Raw genomic sequence first — 23,566 nt, 5'->3', positions numbered from 1 at the left:
TCTTGATAAACATGAGAAGAGATAGTCCCGGATTTTAATACAAATAAACAACAAATGAAAAGGAAGTATGAGAAAGATCATCATTTAAACAATGAAGACTCAACTGTTGGGCAGAAAAGCTGTAACAGCACATGGCTATGCCTTCAAATAAATCTGAGTATTGAATTGTCTTTATGGATGGCACATTTACAGGTAGGTAATGGTATACTGTCAATACACAAAGTATGAAAAAGAAATCTAGATTTAACACTAAATTAGTACTTATGGGGGATGGTTAAATTATCAAAGACCTACAATATGAGCTACAATCGCATAGGAATTAGCTCACAAAGGTAAACAGCATCCAAGATTCAGGGTTAGAATGTAACCATCTGGCATCTTATCTCGAACCACAACGGCAACACTATATATACACAAAGCAATGCAAAGAAACAGATATTAACATTCGCAGTTGAAACAAACAGACATTTGTGGAAGCTGCTCTTTATTTGAAAAAGAAAGAAAAGACCTCAGTCATTGTCTGCTACACATTCTAATTACATAAAGAAAAATATCTGCGTAAGACAAACGCAGAGTATATCCTGAATCAAACTTAGGTAGAGTCAAATTTGATTGAATTGCTTTCATATTTCATACATCTTTCACTTTGCTCTCATTGAACAGTCCGTTTTTTTTATATACATAAGAGCACCGCTCAACAGTGCTCCACTCCACTCTGTTCCACTGGATCTTTATACAATTAATTTACATCTAAACTGTGACTTTTCTCCCTCAGAAACAGCCAACAAACAGACTCCTTACTGTCCTCCCATCCCACTCCTGTGAGGAGCTGAGGAGGGACAGCTAATGTAGAAAGATGTGTGCAACATGAAGACAACTCGTTCACATTCAGAGTAAAGGCAGCCATGAATACGGTCAGTGAGTCAATGGCATGCCAAGCTTAAAGCAAAATGGAGCCCACCCCCAGTGTGATGCTTCAGAATCGTGGATGACGTGTTCTTTTCCAACTAGACAGAAAATTGTTCCATTGCAAAAACCCTAGGCACAGAATTGATTATATACTGTAGATAACTGACTCATACGCTAACCCCTGCACTTTAAGTAAAATGGAGTTTGTGAAATTTTTCATCTAGTAAAAATCGTTCTTAACACAAAACTTGGAGAATATTTAGTGCTCTATCATTCCGCTTATAGGTGTAATTTTTTTATATAATAGCTATTTTTTTTAAAACTCTACCTCTCAAGAATACAGTCTGAGATCCATGTTTTAACGCTGAAGCACTCCCACAGGTGTTCAATGTACTGTAGGTTTTACAATAAGCCCCTCCCCAATCTTAAACCAATAATCATAAATAAATACAAACACACAAGGAATGTCTACTGTAAACACGGTAAAAAAGACAAAAACTAAAACAGGTGTAAACGTCATTAGCATCACTACTTAGTGACAGTTAAATAACTGTAGGAAAGGAAATGGATGGCCGATGATGGGGTTAAGAAAGGGAAGGACTCTCATCCCCCACCCCCTGCTTCCCCCTCCCCTCCCAGGAGAACATCAAGCCGTCACATCCAACCACAGTATTTCCAAATACATAATATCAAAGTTCCTCAGCACCCATAACTAACTTTTACAGATTATACTGTAAAATGGACGAGGAACCCTTATAGGGGTGGTTTGGGGGTTAGACAGCAGCATCACTCAACGTCTTGGACAAATTACAGAATAATGGGTGTGAGTTATCTTCCAAACGTCATTTGGACATGGTTACCGTGGTTTCTGACAGTCATTGCACCATAATGTTCATGACATGTTTGTATTTGGGGTGTGTGTGTGTGTGTGTGTGTGTGTGTGTACGCGCACACGTGTGTGAGCATTTCTCTGAAGAGTTAAGACTGCAACGAGGACAAGTTGCTAAGTGCTTCATCTTCTGAGAGAGACTTCCTTCATATTACATGAACTGCATCTGTAAGGAGGCAACAGGCAACATATATGATCAGAAAAGCTTAACATAAACTGTTACATTCAAATGAGCGAAAATTGCAATAGAAAACAGAAAGCTGTGATAATGATCTATGATTGATATAATATTTATTTTTAATATATTTATAATATAATAGATAATATTTTTGAGAGAAGATCCAACATCCCGATGAACACCTAAAATCAGCTATAGTTGCCAGCTGGCTGAATGAGTCAGGAATATCGCCCATGGTTTTTGCAGTATGTGAAAAAACTATGACAAAACTGGCAGCAAAAACAGAGCATCTACAATATATGGAGATCCGAGTCCTCATGCTAACCACCAAGTTCAGGCAATTACAATAGCAACATAACGCAAAATGATAGCATAGACTGAAAAACAAAAACAAAACATAATTTTATGAGATGAAGAGGACGGCATGTTTGCATTATGGGAAAACGGAAGATAAAAATGAAAAGCAGAAAAGGGGAGGGGATTTAGCATTGTGGGCTTGCGGTACATGCAGGTGCAGCTGCAAGCAAAGGACATGCTGTACCTAAAGAGATGCTCTACAAGAAATCCTTGAGAGAGAGCTGTGCAAATGGGTCCTGTCCAGGAGCTCGGAGAGGACTCTGGCTGGAAGGACTAGAGGCTGCAGAGGGCTATTTCAGGGACATGGGAAGTAGGAGGGTTGGAGGATAAGTCAGAGAGAGAGACTTTACAAAAAGAGTCAAGAAGTGAGGAGATTAGTTTGGGAAATAGAATAATAAACAAATGATTGATGACAAAGGAGTTGTGTGGAGAAGATAGGGAATCACAAGGAAAGGTGTTGACTGACAGAGAGGTAAGGGTCACGTGTAAAACTGTCGTTGTCACTGGGAGTAGCCTGGGCAGCATTTCTTCTTGGGTTTATGATCCGGTCGAGAGCGGATGATATCGCTACGTCATGTTGTAGTATTGTTTTGTAGTCATCAGGCAGGAACCATCAATCTGGAACTTCCTTTTCCCTCGAACCGATTTTTCTCAATAAAAGCTACAGGCTACGAGAGCTTTTATTGTTATTCTTCCAGTTTTAGGGAATAATAATAATACAACTTTATTTGTATAGTACGGAGCCCCTGAATGGCCATGCATTCAAAATATATTTTATCTTGTACGTACAAGATAATATATATTTTGAATGCATGGCCATTCAGGGGCTCCGTACTATAGCACCTTTCATGACATGAAATGCAGCTCAAAGGAAGTTCCAGATGATGGTTCCTGCCTGATGACTACAAAACAATACTACAATATGACGTGACGATATCATCCATTCCAGACCGGTTCACACGGCAACTTTGTAACACAGACCAGGCTTTCCTCCGAGGTGGAAAGCCTGGTGACGCATGGTTACACTGGGGGAGTAGACTACGTACAGTATTTACACATTCAGCAGGGCTTAAAAAATGCCCAACTATATGACACAATGTAATGGATACAAATACTGTAACCTCTCACTGCGACAAAGCACTGTTAAATAAATATTGTCATTATCACACACCTAAACACGGTGTTGCCTGACACTCACCTGAGCACTGGACACAGAGCCAAATGGGTTGGGTGGCCTCATTACTGGCTGGTTGTACATCATACTGGGTGGGTTCATCAGCCCCATGGAGCCCATCTGTGGAGGCTGGAGAGGAAAGTAAGAGGATTAATTAATGAATTAATACATTCAACTGATACATCGTTTCTGTAAAATGCTGAATTTGTGGCCAAAAGTCAGTAAGTGGCTAAAACTAATAGCAATCAATGCATTGCCAAGTAACCACGACGATAGTGCCACTGCATACGGACATATGGCCGTCATGCTACTGACCATGCCGTATCCCATCATGCCCGTTGGCGTGGTAGCAGGAAACGTCATTACTGAAGTCGGCTAGGACAACACAAATAGACTATTATGAATATATAACAGTACAATTTTGCCTGTAACCATTAGAACAAAAACATTCACGGGTAAAGGATCAAAGTAACATAAATTAATTGAGGAACATTATGGGGAATGTATTATTCTTTAACAGGAAGACAGCATGATTTTTGAGGTACAAGGCTTGTGTGTATCACCATGGAGACAGGGTTCCAGGATGTGGAGGGACCTGCCTTGGGTTGCCAGCCGGTTCCCCCAGTCATCCTCTTCTCCCCGGGCTGACTCCAGTGGATGTCACTATCATTTAAAACAGTTCATATTAGAGCCTGCTTCTAACTGCTTCTGAATGCCAAGCACAGTGCAGGGCAATGAAAACCCAGTGTCCACCATTCACTTACTTTTTTGATGTGCCATTGCCAATGCCTAGATCTAAAAGGAAAAAAAAGGAGAGAAAAAGGAAAAGGAAACAAAATAAGGAAATTTGTACAGCAAATGTTAAATGTCTGTCCTTCAAGGTTTGCAATTAGTCTTAGTTAAGTTTATATGAACACTATTATTGAACACATTTTTTAAATGTTTGAAACTTTCCTCCTATACTGACAGGCCAAAATAAGAATGCCAGGTTTAAAGACCTAGTGAAATGAAAAATCACACTTTTAGACCATAATATCCGTGGTCATCATATGGGCATACCCAACAATGGATGCAAAAACAATGGGAAATGTGTGTATTTTTTGTGTATTTTTATATCAAAAGTCCATAAAAAGACAATTTGAATTACTTTATTTGCATGAAAACGTGCTGCGTGATGACGGTTTCATAGCAGTGTTTCAAGTTGAAACACTGCTATGAAGTTTCTGAACCAATCAGAGCGTCGCATCCCTTCAGGCGATGGGACGGTAGCTATGCTATACACAGCAGCATGGTGTGTGTTTGTTTACAAGTCAGATAGACGGCCAGCTGTACCAGTATACTGTTATGTGGCTTATTTCTACCCTATAATGTTTTCAGATACATATTTTAGCGTGATGATTAAGTTGAAAACGATTAATACACTGTCTGGATGTTATCTTGAATGGGAATAAAAACAGAGGATTTCTGTAATCAATAGCAGCTGTGCTGCACGGATGCGCACATATGGGGAATTAAACGGGTGAGCTTCATTTTTATTGGCTTTTATCGATGTGGGCCTCGACACGTCATCACGCAGCACGTTTTCAGGAAGTAATACAAAATATCTTTTTATGGACTTTTGATATAAAAACACAAAAATGAGAATTTGCCAATTTTTTTGGTATCCATTGTTAGGTATGCCCATATGATGACCACGGATATGGTCTAAAAGTGTCACTACACCTTTAAAGTGGATAAGCCTATTTGAATAATGAAAGTATTAACAAGAGCGTGTGACTAAATAATAATTCATTGGATCCACTGGAACAGAAAGGACACAGCGACGATATGCCGTCTGCTTCGACAGCATTTCCTCAAAAAACTAATTTATCTTCAAGTTCAAACATAGTTGCAACACAGCATGATACTCACTGCCCACTAGGTTAGCCAGGGAGGAGTCAAGGTCATCTGACACTAGCTTCTCTGGCTGCAGATTAGAGGCCATCCCCTGGTTACAGCCAGCCATTGTGGGTTTTAAAATATCTGGCAAGACAAACAAACCTTTGAGTACCAAAATAAAATAAATATAAAAACTGAATTCAATTCAGCCCTAGGTTAACCACTTAAGCCATGTTTAAAATAAATGAATACAATTAGAAAATTCCCGTAATAGTCAATATGCTATTTCTTTGTGCCATTTCCCCTCCCACCTATGTTAACCTAGAATGATATTCCAAAAATGGGGATGCCGGGTTTAATGTGGTTAACAATATTTGTTATGCGTCATGTATTTTGGCCTTGAAGTCCTTCCATTTATTTAGCAGGTGCCTCATTTGCTGTCTCACATTGGAGTACTATTGTTTTAGCTTTGTACAGAAAAATGAAAATGTTCATGAGCAATTGCTTTGCTTAAAGTCACATTCATTTTAATAGTCTTTTGGGGGACATCCTTGGTAGCTTTGTTGGCATTACAGTGTCGTTAGAATTCCCAGAGACTATCCCCAGAATTCCATTACAATAGTACAAACTGATCCAAAACGATTAGTGCCGTCTCTGAGGATATTTTGGAAAGCAACAACGTTGCCAGAAACTGCATGGATTCACTTACTATAAGAGATAAATATATAAATATAATATGTATAAATAAATACATTCCTAGTACATTTCCAGTATGTGAAAAATATACCAGTGAAAGATTACATAAAAATAACTTAACTGACAAAGTCACACAGTATGACTTTAAAACTGTGAAAAATGAAATACTGCTTGTCCTCACCATCTGAATTGAGGCTGTTACTGGCCGTGCCTTTGGTTCCAAATACGGATTCAAAGTCCACTTGGAGTCCTGCTGTCTGCTGTGGAGGAGCCTGTCCCGTTGAGTATCCTTTTGAAAGAGATTAGAAAGGAGACAGTTCAAAACATGTGCAGGTGAAGAGATGCAGGTGGCAAAATAACTCAAGGTAAATGTAGGGTTTGTCTTTGGATTCAGTGTTTAGCTAGATGAGACAGCACAGTGCCTGCTATTGCACACCAGATTAGTACCTATTGGCACATCTGGAACAACCAATTTTAACCACTTAAACCCTATACCCTCATTGCCGAAAATCTGCAAGCCCACCGCACGACGCAATGCGCTCTGAGCTTGTAGAATAGGAACGCTACTTCCAATCCCTGCTTATTATGTTGACCAAATCAACGACTGTGTGTCTTGTAATGTTTTGAACAGTTATTTGGACAATAATGACTTCTTGTATTAACTTACTACAGAGATGTAAACACTGCACACCGCAGTATATAACTAGATAAAGTGCCCCTCGGGGCACAGGTCTACACCAGGGCAGGTTAGGTTGTGGCCTCCTGGTGGCGCTATAATAGGCCAATGTGAAAAGGGTGCCATTTAAAATTTGGGGCAGAGGTTCATCGTTGGCATCCAGGGAGTGTGTGTGCAAAATTTGGCATTGACTGGGTTAACGGTGCCGGAGATTAGCTGTACACAGACGGACGGACACACGGACGGACGGACTCACACACACACACACACATGGACGAGTGCAAAACATACTCTCTCCCCATGCATTCGGCCTGGTGGTAACAAATATAGAAGTGGTACTTGCAATGTACTACGGAATGTGTACACTAGAGGGAGCCCTAAGTATTCTACCCAAGGTTAAAAGCTATATTAAATCTCATGACTGAAAACAATTAGCACAATATTTAGAATTGTGATGTTTTCTTCATATTTCCAGTAGAAGAACCTGTGCTTTTTTATAAAAAAATCGTTTTTAAGATGCTTCTGAACATGCATTATATAGCTAGTTTAACCAATTCAAACTATCTAATCCAATAGTGCTAATTTGAATACTTACTATTACTCTTTCATCTTAAAATAAATAAACGATCTACAAGCTATCAATTGTAATAGGCTAGTTCCGGCATATTTTAACATGATCCCATGGAAGACCTTTGTGGAATGTAAAATGACTGAAATCAGTCGTGGCGACTGAGAACTTGAATCCATGACTGTACCTCTGAATAGACCTGCTACAGAGGGTTCAGTAGGAAAGGGAGCCTGGTGTGGGAGATGCTGGGCAATGGACACTGGACCACAGAAGGAGTCTGACACGCAGCACCAAGAGGAAGGCAGAGAGAGAAGCAGACCAAAGGAAAGGCCAAATGTCAAGGCACGGCCAGAGACAAGCGTGAAAGACAGAAATAATAGCAATGAAGCAGGAAGAAAACGTCTAACATACAATTCCATGAACCAACTACATAAAACATAAATAAATGTAAGTCAAATATTGTAAAATAGGGTTGTAATGACCATATAGAATGGGGCTCAGGAAGGATAGACATTATACATCAACATTATGTACCCTATACAACTGTATAGTAACTATACACCCCACTAGCTGTATGCCCCCTTTATATTGCATAGGATCAGGTGTCTATGTTTGCCAGGGGGGCACAGGAAACATAGGCTGAGATGGTGCACCATCCAAGTACCTGAGATGGAGTGCTCTATCCGCACTGTGCGTTTGTAATTGGTCGAAACGGATGAGTTTGGGTCAATAAACGGATTGTATCGATCTGGAGGATCAAACATAGTATTGGTGAAAGGAAAAACAGATTTCAACTTATAGCTCTACATAATCTTTCTAAGCAACAAAGCACCATATTATCACTATAATAAAAAGAGAGACGAGAGCCAGGAGATACAACTGTAATGCGGATGATTGTATAGCTTCTGCATAAGTGAAAGGGAATGGGTAGGCTGGATGGGTGGCTTCTACAGTATATTGGGAGTTTGGAGGGGGTGTTATGGGGCTAAAACATTTGAATAATTTCAAGTTAATGAATTTACAGCAATGGAGTATAATATAGAGATCGACAATGAAAGGTTGACGAATAAGACTTCTGCTAACACCACCTACCTAGTTACAAAGTTACTGAAATTAAACAATTAACTAAGCAGGCATGACAGACACAGACAAGTGTTATAAATGAGAGAGAGAGAGAGAGAGAGAAAGAGATACAAAATGGGTCATTATTACCACCAAACATTTCATGACCAGACGTCCTAGAGGAAAAGCTAACACCATCTGAAGACACGACGGGTAAGTGAGCGGCTTCGACAACAAGTTTTGAGAGGAAAGGGTTAAGGTTTGGCATGGAATCATCTCCAGCTTCAGTAGAGGTGAAAGGATCTAGGCAGGCAGAAGGAAAGAAAAGAAAATGGTAGAAGAACAAGTGAACGTCAGTTAGATGACGACAAGAGAAGGAGAGCATGCAGAACAGGTTGTGAACATCCTGGGACATGGCCATCGACTAAATTCCGAGGCCCTGGTGGTCAGTAGTGGTTGGCTGTGGCCTTACAGCAGCGATTAGCCATTTGACCACAAGATGACCCTCTCCACATTTCAGTATTTTCTTTCAAAAACGAATGCAATTCTGCAATCTTATTTAGGAAATAATGGCAAATCATCTATGTAATATTATACATTTGAATAATCATAATAGTTATAATTAAATCATGTAACATTGAATTGAGTGGGATTTTAAATTTGGATTGGTTTAGACAGTCTGGAGGGGCGCTCTTGGTGTAATTGGCTAGCTGGTTGTCAGGAAGGCAAAATGGACGGAAGATCATTAATGACGGTTTGTTTAAAATTTTAACATTGATGTAAGGTAATTAATGTTAACATTTAGCATGATATGATGTGAAATATGAGGGTATAGGACATACTTTTCAACTCAAATGTTCTGCATATTATTTACCATTTACTAGCCCTACTAAAGCAAATGTTATGCATTTTTCTCTTAAAATTATGACATTTTATGTAAATGTTTTGCCATCATTTGGTTCCTAAGATTACATAAATGTATACTATTTACTTCTAATTGAAGAAAACAGTGAAATGCAGACAGGGTCCTCTCGTTGCAGCTGACAGTCCTATGGATAGATGTCTCTCATTGCTGGTCCAAGTCCACAGCCAAACCGTTCCCTGTGGCCATGAGGAGGCTCCTTACCTGCCCAGGCGGTTGCCACTGGAAGCCCAGTAGAGCCAGGCTGAATAGAAGACTGGAAGGGTGGCTGCAGGTCAAACAGGTCACTCTCCATCTTCAGAGCACTGCACAGATAAAAGCAGACATCCACATTAAGGGCGGTTCGCAACAAGCTAGATAGCTATAGCGACAATTATGTGAGCAGCCACACTGGTGACCGCACTGCGCAGTCCAGATGTTTCAGAGGCAGAACACACACATGGAAAGAGAGGGAGGGAGAGAGAGAGCGAGAGAGATTGAGATCTCGTCTCAGTGGTGCTGAAAGATGTATGCAATAGTATACTCGGATGCGATTCTAAATCATAAGGTGGCAGGCAAGATAAGTTGTACCTGAGGTAATGCCAGCTAGCCAACCTGATAACTTTAAACTATTCATAATCGTCTCCTCATCTCCGTGAACAACAAAACGTTCTGATGGTGATTGAGACCGCACCGATTGCATCCCAAATGTCCTTTTTTTTTATATCTTTTTTATCCCACAATTTTGTAACCCATTTTTCACCCCTGTGTCAATTATCTAATGTGATCCTGGGCTCTACACACCCTCCGCCAACCTAGTCCCCATATATGGGGGACATGGGGAGAGCAACGGACTTGAACGCATGCTTCCTTCATGCCTGAGTGTCCAAGTTGCTCCTTTACACCTGACAGGGGGGAGTTTCCCTGGTTGGACGTAGCACGTGGAAGGAACACGTTATTCCAACCAGTTCCTTTCCCCTCCATCAGGCACCCCGGCTGGCCAGGGGGAGGCAGTTTAGAGACCAGGATTACTGCATGTTTTTTGTGAGGGTACCTACCCTAGGGGACACGGGGAGAACATGCAAACTCCACACAGAAAGGCCCTTTCGCCAACCCCGCCTTCGGGTATGGGCACTGATGACGCGGAGGAGGAAACACGCCGCCAGCACCCACAGCGCCCCAAGCGGGAATCGAACCCAGGACCTTCTAGCTGTGGAGCGACAGCACTACCAACTGTGCCACCGTGCCCCCCAAATGTCCTTCAATTTTGATTGGCTGTCAATCGTTCAATCCCTCTGAAGTGATCGAAAAATGATTAGCGACTAGCATTGTTGTAGTTGTGGTGTGGACTCAATCCTCCACTTAAGTTAGAATTATTTTCAAAACAACATGTTTATAGTTATTGTTCTCGAGCTTCGTGTGAACGGTGCTTTAGTAGTGCCATTTAAAAACAACATCATACATAAAACAGCTAAACAGCTTTGAGTCTGTGTTACTTCCGTGTTGCACAGCACAACAGTGACATAACTGTGTTTAGCGAGCAGCTTGATCCAGCAGCGTAACAACAAGCTGTAGCCTATTTTGTCATGCTTGCGCTAATGAAACAAAACACTACATGGTATGGGATTATTATTTCATGTTACATCAGAAGATGATGTAGCCCAGGTAAAGTAATGCGTCACTCTGCATGTTTAACCAAAGTTTTGATGTCCAAATTCATTTCAGAAAAAGACATAGGCCTTTAACCTTTTTTGAATCATCCTATTCTTGTTGATATGTAGGCTACTTGAGGCCAGTACAATGATGCGTGACCACGACCGCCGCCCCTCTCCCAACCATGCCGGGCCGCGAACATTTTGTGAACTGTCAGCTGGTCCGTGGTAATAGAAAGGTTGGGAACCCCTGCTCCAAAGAGTGATTTAACATGATAACAAGCAACAGGAGCAGAACGTCACAAATTCAATATAAAAATGCACTGAGATGCAAACTGTACCCATTGGAGCAGCTGGGTGTGGAGAACAGGTCAATGGCAGGTGCTGTGCTGATAGTGCCCCCCGTGGTGGACACTGGTGATGTATCCGTTGTAGCGAACGAAGGCCTCTTGGAGAGTTCCTTCAACCTCTGTTCCTAAGCAAGGAAGCAGTCCCATTCAAACAAGAGATGCTACAACTGAAATCACATCCATCTCCAATTCTTTCACGGAGCATTGCTACCTTCAGAGCTTTGAGGCGGGCCTGCTCCTCTTCAAGTGCTGCCTGTTTCTCCCTCTCATCCACCTTGGTGAAAGACATTCCTGTGCTTGCCAGTGACGACACGGCATTAGATAGAGTACTGGCCCTGAGGGTAAAAACACACAGGAATGCACTCTAGATACTGTACTGTACATTGACCGTTACAAACCATTATCAAGAGATCAAATATCATCCGGCTCTATTGACTGCTAGAGAGAAATTCATGCCAAAGAACAATTTTCCGACAAACCTACCTGCTGGCAGCTGTAGAATCTTTCACCTTTTTGCCCTCCAACGAGGCCAAGTGCTGCTCCAGAGCTTCTAAAAGGCTACTGGGAGCCTGTAATGATAGAAGACATACAATCAGTACGTTGTTGATACACAGAAAATGTAGATAGGTATGTACATAGAGACCATCTAAGACAGTGGAGGGCAACTAGGCTTTCTATTTAACACACAAAAGCAGACAGCAATGTGGCAGCTTGTACAGTACACAGCCAATTTATTTATCTGTGATTGGGAAGTCTCAATTCTAGAGTAACATAATATGGTACATCTTTGTTGTTGTCCCCAATAGAATGGCAAACCCTTGAATCATCAGTTGCCCACCACTGATTAATAACTGCATTCCAACTGAAAAGATAGCCCCTTGGATGACTGAGAATAACATCAGAGTGAAATGACACGCCACGGCACTTTCAACCACCTGTATGGTTTTGAACTGACCAGATCTAAGCACGATTGGGCAGCCATATTAGATGAGCTACATTGGCGTATACCTCAGGTGACAAAACTTTTCAACACAATCACAATGTATAGACAGAGTCAGAAGCAGAGGCATGCAAAAGACAACACTATAGCAAGTCACAGACACAGAAGTAGACTGAGATGATAGTACTTACACAAACTGTGAACTAAAGTGGAAAGATAAGGGAAAATACAGAATATAAAGGTGGTGATAGTTAGTGATAGAGGTATCCTAACCGCAGTCCTTGGGGTGAAACAATTTGTTTATGTTTCCCCAGCACAATATGTGCACCTAATGAATACTAGTTACTACAGTTCTTGGTCAACATGTCAGTGGGCTGATATGCTGTGACTGGACTTTAACCATAGTCATACACTACTTGTATTACACACTTACAACATTTCACCTTTATTTACTGTACAAAGTAAAAGAAGAAGAATACCTCTTTCGGAGACATGCATTAGAAAAAGACATCATGCAAAGTGTCTTATCTTAAAGAACATTTGTGCAGGGTGGAGTACTATGTATATTGTTGGACTGAGTGACATATCTGATTTAAGACAGAGGACTTAGAGCTGAAGTGGAGAAGAACAACGTGAAAGGTAAATAAGGCAAAAGGACTGGGCAGTGTAAGAAAGAAAGAAAGAAAGAAAGATTTCTGATTAAAGTGTACTTGTAAGTGTACTTGCTGGGATCCTTCTCAATCCCAGCTGTTGTGTAAGTGCTTACCTGAGATAGGTCTGGAATGTCTCCTCGATCAATCCCCACTTGCTGTAAGGCAAACATGGAAACCAACTCAACATTGATATCTCTGATCATACAGCAATGCGTACGCCAGCCTACTAAAGTAATCCGATAATGAGGATACAAAATAAAACATAAACACAAATTACCTCTGCTACTTTAAGAAATTCTGAGATCCGCGTCATTCGCGTGAGGAATTTCTTGTAGATGTCTAGTCCCTCTTTACACTGGATCTTCTTCATGTCGAAGTATTTTTCTAATGTGGGTTTGAAATAGATTATACTTTACCAAACTGAGAAAGTAAGCCTTGGAAAATACAATGATCAGATTAATTCCAAACCTATTCTAAATACGCACATATGTCTCTACTACATATATTGTGTCATTGCCATTCTAGCTTTGGCTATGACAAAAAAAAAGATAGTAAAGTTATAAATAATAATAATAATAATAATAAAAAGTTTTACCAAGAAGGTTAATAATGCCTTCATTATAGGCAGCAAAGAGCCGGATGGAATCTTTGAAGAGCAGCATGAAGGCAGCATTGATGACTCCATTCGTGAGCTCATTGGCATTGACCTGTAGGTCACATAACTTTAAATAAAGATTGATTGAAATATTTATTAACTGTTTGCAGAATTACAGTACATTTCAAGCACAAACAAAGGCCCAGCATTCTCTTCCCATGATTAGGTACAGTAGGTTGGCTAAAGGTGACCACACACTTCACAATGGCGTTAGTGTCATGAGTCATCCTAGACGATATTTCCTTGTCTGAACTGTACTGTACTGTACAAGTTCTCCTCCCTGGCCTGTGTGTGTGTGTGTGTGTGTGTGTGTGTGTGTGTGTGTGTGTGAGAGAGACGCTGCGCAACAGTGCCATCCAGTGGTATTGATTTGATTGATTGATGTGGTACCATTAGGGGAGAATATTTAACAGGCAAACAATCTAACAATCAAAATAACAATTCTTACACATTCTCTAGTGTAGACTTCTTGAAAATTATGTAATGCAGATGTCTAACAATAATATAACCCTTGAGAGCGTAAAATGAAACCAAATGGACCCATAAGGGTCTATTTGGTTTCATCCCATAAGGGTCTATTTGGTTTCATTTTACGCTCTCAAGAGTTGAAGATCTAATAAGGGTCCATTTTGGTTACAAACTCTACATCATTTAGCTGGGGACCACCTGGAACCTCCTCAAGGACCACTGGTGGTCTCCGGGCCACTGGTTGAAATGTTGAAAACCACTGCTTTAACCCATTTTGACCTGAGATCAGATTCTAAAAATGTCTTCTACATCCTGACAGTTTTCTGAAAAAGCTATGTTTCTATGTCAGTCGTTCTTGGATTTTTCAAAAATAGCAGACCTACAAGCTCGTAGCGCGCCACTCGGTGGCGCGCTATGAGCTTGTAGATCTGCTATTTTTCAATAGCTAAAGCATAACATAATGCTAACACCAAAAGGGGTTCCCGCCCAAAAGGGGTTCCCGCCCTGTACGTTCAAAAAATATTTGAACGTACAGTAATGTTTGCCCAATTTTTAAAGCCCTACTGCTCACACACGCACTGACCGAGATTTATTTTGATGTACAGTTTGTAAAACAGTTTGTAGAGATCACCTCAATTTACCTTATTCACGTGGTTCCCATTTTTCTCTCTCTTAATATGATCAAAGCCTCTTACTTTTGAGTAAGACGATCCAGAATGACAACAGTCTGCACACCCCAGACAAGAACAGCATGGCTATGGCTATGGGTGGCTTCACCTTAAACTCACATTGAAATCGAGGAGGGCATCCATCTGGTTCTGAATAATGGGGATCGTCTTCAGAAGCTTTTCTGTATTCATCATTCTCATCACACCATCCACCCTGTACAGACACATACATGAGTGGAGGAATTAATGAGAGAAAGATAATGACACAGAAAGATTTTTCCTTTCCCTTCATTGCTTTCACATTGTGCTCTTGAAATTATTAAAATACATATACCGGTAGATTAAACTATGACATACTAAGTGGTATGTATTGTTTCTGTTTATATTAACCTTTTACTTTTAATTATATTTCACATTTTATAAGCAACTATTTTCCCAGGGCTGACCATGTTTTAGCTTCACAAAGAAATGAGTGAGTGTAATAACTAATTTCAATCAAAATCTGGATTATTACAGTTCAGTATGTTCAGCATTAGGGTTTATATCCTTACCCTCGCTTTACTTTAGTGAAGTCAAAGGCAACCTGTCTGTATGAAACAGCTTTCTCATTCAGATATCGACTATACCTCCGGATAAATGTGGACATGTCATACCCTAGAAAAGAAAGAGTAGTCACGTAAACTTACAGTATAACCATCAACAATTAACTTTGTTTCATAAATTATGTTCACCCTAAAAAGGTGGAACGAATATAACACAAATTAGAATAGAAATTAATGAGTCAATATCATCATATTTTACCTTGCAACCCACTTTTGTCTAAAAAGTTGCTGAGGTTGAATAGCGTATTCCTTGAAGCCAAGTACTGGACAAAACGCTGTAGTAAAGAAAATACATATGCAATACAAGTCACTCTGAGGTGATTATAATATTATTATCGTAAAGGTACGTACATCGATTATTGTGTAATCTCATCGTATGCTCCATAATAGAGCAGCTCACCTCATTGCCATAGACCATTAGGTGATGTGTGGTGATAAGAGACTTAAAAACCACCACCCAACTGGTGTTGGTTGTCCTCTCAAACAGTGAGTCAGCCAGCTGCGGAATGTTCACGTTCATCTCATTGGTGCAATGGATTAAATCTGAGAGGAAACAGAATGGTCAGTGTTACAGTATGTGAATTGAACCAGATCGATCTACAGGTTGTTTTAACTAGCACATTAGTAGCAAACTGGTGCAGCAATGTAGCATTAGCACAAATTGGTCAAAAACAATATTTGCCAGTTTGTTTATCTGGATACGGAAAACAAACTTACAAAATTACATCCAATAACATAAAGAAAACCTATCCATAAGGAAACTGTAAAGCTGTATAGCATAATTTTATGTGGGGAATATCAAGTTAACAGTAGTGCTCTGGCAGGCACACTGCCATGTGTGGGTGTACAACTATAGACACTAACTAAACCCAGAGAAATGACAACTGATCTCTCTGTGGGAGACACTTCACAATCACATGTACCCTTAAGCTAGGCACCTAATCATCACCTGCTCTACTACACAAATATGGACCACTGCCAAAATAACTGAACTCATCTGAACTGCATTTCATTTTATAAAAGATCACACGCACACATTATATGATGTGCCTTGCATTAGACTTGTGAAAGATAGTTTTGAAAAACTATAATATGCTAAATAATTTGCACTTATCTTGCTAGTGTGATAGTGATACTACTTCATTCATTTAAGCTAGGTCTGTGATTATCTCCAATAGTCTATAATAAGAACACACTGCTTAGCTTTGCCACAGTGAATTCAAATTTGCATTTTCATCAATATTAAACCATACATACATCTGTGGTGGACGTGTGATTTAATTTTACAGATTAATATTTGCAACATGGTTATTAACAACAATAACCAAACACCACATTGAATGGTATAGATATAACTACAGCTGTTTCTCACTGTCATTATTGGATGGCCCAAATGCTGGAAAGTGGCAACCCTACTTACAGTATTCTAAATGTTATATTTTAAACACATTCAAACATGATTTACTGTAAGTGGTAGTAAATGGTGCATTTATATAGCGCCTTTATCCAAGGCGCTTTACAGAGATTGTGCATTACATTCACCCATTCACACAGACACACACACATTCATACACTGATGGCAGCGGAAACCATGCAAGGCCTGCACATCAGGAGCAATTAGGGGTTCAGAGTTAGCCCAAACATTTAGACTCTCGTAGAGGTTTTTTTCGATTCTGACGAATCTCTCTACGAGAGTCTAAAAGACTGGTCTCCTTTAAAAGGGCTCGTGTTTACGTTTGTGCCTCAAAATCACTCTTACCTTTTACAAATGCAAAATATAATCCAGATTGCCCCACATGTCCGGCGGGTGTACGCAAAACAATTACCCCCGTAGCGACCGTAGTTTTCAATAAAAAAAATATTTTAATCCTCTCCGTCCATACTCCTCCATTGTAAATGCGCAACAGAACATTGGCCGCGCCCCTAGTGGCCAGGGTTCTGTTGCGCATTTACAATGGAGAGAAAACCAAGATGGCTGCCAGATTCCGAGACAGAGTATGGACCTTAGTATGGACGGAGTGGATTAAAATATTTTTTTAATTGAAAACTACGGTCGCTACGGGGGTAATTGTTTTGCGTACACCCGCCGGACACGTGGGGCAATCTGGATTATATTTTGCATTTGTACAAGGTAAGAGTGATTTTGAGGCACAAACGTAAACACGAGCCCTTTTAAAGGGGACCAGTCTTTTAGACTCTCGTAGAGAGATTCGTCAGAATCGAAAAAAACCTCTACGAGAGTCTAAATGTTTGGGCTAGTTCAGAGTCTTGCTCAAGGACACTTCGACGCTGACTCTGGGGGAGCCCGGGTTCGAACTGGCGACCTTGCGGTTGCCATCCAGCCACTCTACCCCTGAGCCACCGCCACCTGGTAGCTAATATAGTTATCTGAAAGAATATTTTTGACCCTAGGAGAAAAAAAAGGGACGATCGTGATAGGCTTGGTATCATCAAATAAAATGCAAGTGTCATTAAATTATGAAATCATGAAAATATAGACCATTGCAGTGAAATTAGTTTAATTCAACTGCAAAAAAGCAAACAATGTTGAACATAATTAGTGAATCAGATATTGCTTTTTGTTATGTGCACAAGCTGTTTTCCTAGCCTAGCCTAGCCTAGATCAGCGAGAAACTTTCATTTCCTAATGCACAACAGCATCAGGTTCCTCAAATTAGCCGATTAGCGCTATGACTCAAACCTTAAAGGACACTTCAGCCACTGTACTAAACTTTATATATTTGTCGTTCTGACCTCATCATGCTGAAAAGAAATAGTGAAATGATCCAGTTAAGGACTTAAGGCAGGGCTCCAGCGTGCGACCTATTAGGTCGCATATGCGACTTAATTTATTAAGGGTGATACTTAAAATTGAATGAGGTCGCACAGGTGCGACTTGCTGGAAGGATGAGTGGAGGAAAAAAAAACATCTCGCAGTGCTTGCCCGTTCCATTGATTGAAAACATTGGACGTTCACCTGACGCCCAGTGTTCAAAGAACGATCGTTCACGAAAACCCACAAATAAGCCCTTCAGATTTGGATGGTCAGAGCGGCGCGATTACATACAAAGTCAATTCAAAGACGAGAATTGCGCAAACGGGCGCGGCGCGACCTGCCGCGGTACAAACTGGACGAACCGAGGCGAATATATATTCAGGTCTGAACGCAGCTTATCCGACACAAATTAACGAATCTTTCTCAGCTGTACAATTTCACTGGAGCGCGCAGCGCGCATATATAACTGCATGATGATCAGTCATGATCTACACAGACAGCCGACTCCCGACCCAAACACTGAGTGAAACTTAGTAAACGTGTTGTTTGATTAAACATGTGCCACGAAAAATAGCTTCCAAAGCTTGTTATGTTTGCATCGAGGAGGTAGCCTATGTGTCCATACCATACGTGAAAATAGCTGATCTACAAGCTCACAACGCGTCGCGTCCGCGACGCATTGTGAGCTTGTAGATCAGCTATTTTCAGCACGCGGAGATATGCAGGCTCTGAGAGCATTCCGAAACTTTTGCCTTCACAATAAAAGCATGCAGCTTTCACAAGTTGGCCCATAAAGACAAGGAAAAGGATTAAGAATTTGGTGGCATTTCACATTGCAAAAGATTTTTTCCAAAATGTAGAAATATTATAATAAGGAATTAATTTGGATAATGGTAATGGAGATATTGTACAAATTGTCACTTTATTAATCCAAAAGGTTTGGACTGCATTTAATTTTCAACACAAAACCTTAAACTGACTTTCTGTGTGTGGAATATAAATATTGCCTTTATTGACTGAGTGACTTTGTGGTGGGTTGAAACCATCTACAGTGTTTTGAAGTATAACCAGGTAGGTTGCTGTTTTTTACACAGTGACCTTTGTAGGGGGTTTTATGATTCAAACCTTATGGTGGAAACCACTACATAAATAAATGGCGCCCGATGTGGGGGCATGATAAGATCATGTATTAATACCACGCTATACAAAGAAAAAAATGGTGCTACCTAATTTGTGGTGGCGCTACCAAATGAAAAGGTAGGTGGCACCAGTGCTACCTGTGAAAAAGTTAGTCTGGAGCCCTGACTTAAGGTATGAGATCTTATCCATCCACATCTGTTCATGGACAGCATCACACAGACACCGCACCGAACCATCGTCTAAGAGTTTGCAATGTAAATTAAGAATAATATACAGTACAATTTCAGCTGGAGCAACAACATAATGTAAAACCACTGTAGGAGGAAATTGGTCAGGTTGTGTCTGTCTCCGTTTCAGATCTGTTACGCTGTAGACTGGCATGTGGTACGGCATTAACATTACCCAACAATACTGTTACTCCGTAGACTGGCATTCATGGTACGGCATTAACATTACCCAACAATACCACGCATGTTTTGTATTAGTTCGCGATGCTCTTCATAAAACTGCATGACAGAACTCTTAATGTGTGCAAGCATATGTTCATCCTGGTGCTGTTGAGTGATGCCAGTCAGAGCAGCCTGGCCATGGGTGCAAGTACTCCTGCCATTCAGAGCAGTGATCAGACTGACAGTGTAATTTGGCCTGCCTTTGTGCCCTATATTTGACTGCTTTCAAAGGAGGGGGGTTTTCTAAGTAGGACAGGATAACCTTCCAGAGAAGCAGCAGTTAGCATGGCTGGCTGAATTACTCTGAGAAGATAGTGAGATGAAATGAGAAGAAGATGGGAAACATGGGGGAGGGGTAACTAGTGCCATGTTGTAAGTAGCCTCCTAAATATTCACTTCAGCCCGGGTTGCAAGTTGTAAACTCACATGTATTAATTGCACACAACTGTATCCTTCTTGTATCCATGATAGGTAGTAAGGTAAGGTGACATAAAAGTTGCAGATTTACATACTGTACATAAGTGCTGTCTGAGTGAACAACTGTGAAAGATGCTCTATATAGTCAACATTACAATACTATAAGCACTATTAAATATGCAACACTGTGTTAAAGTGAAGGAAAAAAACATTTTCTATTGAACATAAATTAGGCTTTTAGCCTGCTGTTCTGACAGTGACCCCAGGAAACCTCCTTTATGTATTGCAGACTGTGTGGACAAGCAGTAGTCGAATTGGGTTGTAGACTTCAGTACAGGTGAGTCTCAGTCACACTGGAGGAGAGTTGGCTGGGTTTGAAAGGAGGGGGTTACGTTCATGTAACTTTGAAATCTAGGCCTGTATATGTACTTCCACACTGCCAAGTGTCAAGTCCTGTAGAAGATGTGAACGACCCAACAGGTGTGAGACTACAGGCTAGCAGCTCAGCTGCACATATGTCAAAACATTCACCTTAAGACAAGTAGAGATGTCCCGATACTGTATCGGTATCGGGAAAAGTATCGGATCGGCCCTTATTTGTCATATCGGTATCGGTGAATATGCCAGTCTAACCACAGATCCGACACAAGGATAAGGGGTTGGCACTAAGGCAGGTAAATAAAATGTTGGGACATGTGGAGTTTGCTTTGGAGTTGCCCAAACTGCAAGTGCACATTTGAGTGATGAGTCTGCTATAAACACAACACGAGATATAGCTATAAACACAACATGAGATCACGACACTGGTATCTGTATTCGGTATCGGCTAACATAGAAATTGAGGTATCGGGATCGGATCGGAAGCGAAAAAAGTGTATCGGGACATCCCTAACCTTAAGTGACCAATGACCATCAATGAAGAAACGTCCTATCTGCAATTCACATTGTTTCTTCCACAAGACAATGTATCATTATGCTATCATTATGCTGTTATACCTATGTTAATATTTTACAAGCTGTAGCTTAATGTATTGTTTTGGATTGAAGATATTTTACATGGTTGGAGTCGGAGATCACATAACAGTATAAAGAATTTAGCAGTGTTATGGTGAGTGGTATTCAGTGTTGAATATCTAAGTGCTGTAACCAGGAAGAGTCTTTCTGACTATAATGACAGTAAAAGTGGTATAGTGTATTTATAGTAGCCTGGTTGCCTTGAGTAGAGAGGAAGACATCCTTATGATATGATAGCCACCTGGCTAGACAGGGTACTCTGCCAATTCAGACAGGTTCCTGCTGCCAATATTGCTCAAAACTAATAGAACAATAACAATATTACAGTATCTACTGGCTACATGATTCTAGATTCATGCTTAAAATCCATTACATCTGTATCTGGTTATGTCAAGTGTCTGACATTTGGCTCCACCTGACTGGCTGCAGGTGTATAATGGGATGCGTGTATACACTACTGAGCAATGGAATTACAAGCATTCATGTAACTTTGAAATCTAGGCCTGTATATGGACAGACTTGGCTACTCTGCTTTAATAGCGTCCAAATTGGGTTATTCGTTTACATATTGACTAAAAGGCCATCCTTAAGTAGTAGCCATGCAGCCTAGGATATAAGTTCCAAGCAGGCTACAAGGGAGATGTAAAAAATAAATAAATAAAGACAATAAAGACAGCTGTGCTGTACGGAATGATCTAGCCAAAGCTAAGTAGGCTAGTTCGATAAGCATTGATTTGGCTTACTAGAGTCTAAATGATATGACGCGTTGATACGCTTGTAGGTTATAGGTCAAATTCTATGTACTATGTTATCCGTATTTATGTTGTTATGTGGCGTTATGTCTGTGATTTACTGTACCGGTAGGCTATTTGACAGGGGCCAGCTAGCATAGCTTATCCTTAGGCTTTGAGGCCTTGCACCACTACCGCAACAACTCAGTGAATACTACATACATTGTATGTTGTATGATGACACATCATGTTATTTATGAGAGATACTCACAATCCAAATGTTTCTTTTTCGGCCCCATGACTTCATGAGTAGTGGCCTTGCATACTGTTTTCGACACAGCGGATCCCGTTACACTGTGCTGGGCTGCAGTTATCCTGTCCGTAATGCTTTGCCCCGACATCTTCCTTTATTGATGCAACCAAGAGTCAGAAAATCCTCAATACTTGTTCAAAATTAATTGTAATTAAAATAAATAAATAAATAAATAAAATAAACAGGCCAAAAGAGGCCCCTTCCAACCTTGTGGAAAATAAAAGGAAACCCTAGGCAATACAAAACAAGGACCAGGGGAGGGCGGAATAAAGAAAAACGATTTAAGAAAAATGGTAATGTAGACTTTCGCCACCTCGACTGCTCCTCCGTCAATTAAAAGTACGACTCTGATTTAATTAGATTTCATAAAGCTGTGGCAGTAGATGTGATGTGGTACAAGGTGGTCCACTGGCTGACTCATTCGCCCCGTGTCCCTGCCTATCTCTCATCCCGATCTCGCACACTAGATCCCAGTGTCTCTGCTGCCTCCGAGTCCGTATCGCTAGTCGCCGCTACTGTGTGCTGCTGGGGGTTTAAAGGACTAGAAGCATTCAGGGAAATGGCGGGCCTGTTCTGTTCGCAGAAAGGTTAGTATGGGTGACGTTACAGACCGTCAAAAGCAGATCTTCAATCACTGTATAATAATACTATAATATTCTGTGTCTCTACAACTGACCAGGGCCATGGTGGAAAATGCACTGACCACGCAAAACAAATTTAATCTCGTGATTTACTTTAATATATTAAACAATAACATAACAGAACTGGATCAAGAGCTAAATGAGGGAGTAGTAATGTTTAGGGAATAAATAAAGTTAGGCATTTATTTCATAGAATGCAAATTGATTTGCCAGTGTCAATTTCTTCTTAAACATAATGTATATATGCCAAAACAGTAATTTTATACCATATTACTTTGTAAAAAAAAATGAAAAAAATAGCACATACATATAACTCAGGATTTGTTGGCTAACGTTTGAAACATTTCCTTTAAAAGGTCGAGTGAGAAATTGCTGCTCTCTGCCAGTCTCTGAGCTCTTTCTCCCCAGTTAACACACCTGCCTGCCATCATTTCATCAGTCTCCCAGAGTCCCAGTATTTAAACCTGGCTCTTCACTCCACTCATTGTCAGATCATTGAACACTTCTAGCCAGCCACATGTATTCAGTTGAAGTTTTGCCTGTATTCACTGTCCTCTCCTGTTCTCCAGATGTTTGATCTGTCTGCATTTGGGACAGATCAGACTCTGATCTGTCTGCATTTGGGTCTGCCAGTTCTTGGTATCGTTGTGGCAGGGGCAAAGTCAAAGAAGGGTGAGTGTTGTAGGAGATTCTACATGTGTTTTGTGGATTTGGAGAAGGTATATGACCGGGTCCCCCGGGAGGTTCTGTGGGAGGTGCTGCGGGAGTATGGGGTGAGAGGGGGACCTTGTTGAGGGCCAACCAATCTC

General features: G+C 40.6%; 1 protein-coding gene across 11 annotated transcripts; it reads right to left on the bottom strand.

Annotated features, from left to right (window-relative positions):
• Nucleotides 1-467: 467 nt before the first annotated feature.
• picalmb (phosphatidylinositol binding clathrin assembly protein b) lies at nucleotides 468-23,189 on the bottom strand. Of its 11 annotated transcripts, none has more exons than XM_079513960.1 (24): nucleotides 23,065-23,189; nucleotides 22,075-22,208; nucleotides 15,677-15,819; nucleotides 15,476-15,551; nucleotides 15,226-15,328; nucleotides 14,795-14,888; nucleotides 13,479-13,590; nucleotides 13,161-13,267; nucleotides 12,997-13,038; nucleotides 11,774-11,859; nucleotides 11,502-11,625; nucleotides 11,282-11,415; nucleotides 9,514-9,614; nucleotides 8,538-8,690; nucleotides 7,990-8,073; nucleotides 7,513-7,602; nucleotides 6,263-6,370; nucleotides 5,419-5,529; nucleotides 4,272-4,302; nucleotides 4,071-4,170; nucleotides 3,823-3,882; nucleotides 3,532-3,636; nucleotides 2,518-2,623; nucleotides 468-1,964 (listed from the first exon to the last, which is right to left on the bottom strand). In XM_079513960.1, coding segments are annotated over exons 1-23 (2,193 nt in total). In that variant the 5' UTR covers nucleotides 23,067-23,189; the 3' UTR covers nucleotides 468-1,964; nucleotides 2,518-2,530. The 11 variants fall into 11 exon arrangements, with proteins under 11 accessions (XP_079370086.1, XP_079370090.1, XP_079370089.1 ...); XM_079513964.1 differs by having other exon boundaries at nucleotides 11,282-11,409; XM_079513963.1 differs by lacking the exon at nucleotides 23,065-23,189 and adding an exon at nucleotides 22,324-22,662.
• Nucleotides 23,190-23,566: the final 377 nt, after the last annotated feature.

This window comes from Electrona antarctica, assembly GCF_951216825.1.
Source record: "Electrona antarctica genome assembly, chromosome: 11".
Taxonomy (NCBI): Eukaryota; Metazoa; Chordata; class Actinopteri; order Myctophiformes; family Myctophidae; genus Electrona; species Electrona antarctica.
The sequence above is the reverse complement of the archived record's forward strand: the minus strand, read 5'-3'. Positions and strand labels throughout refer to the sequence as shown.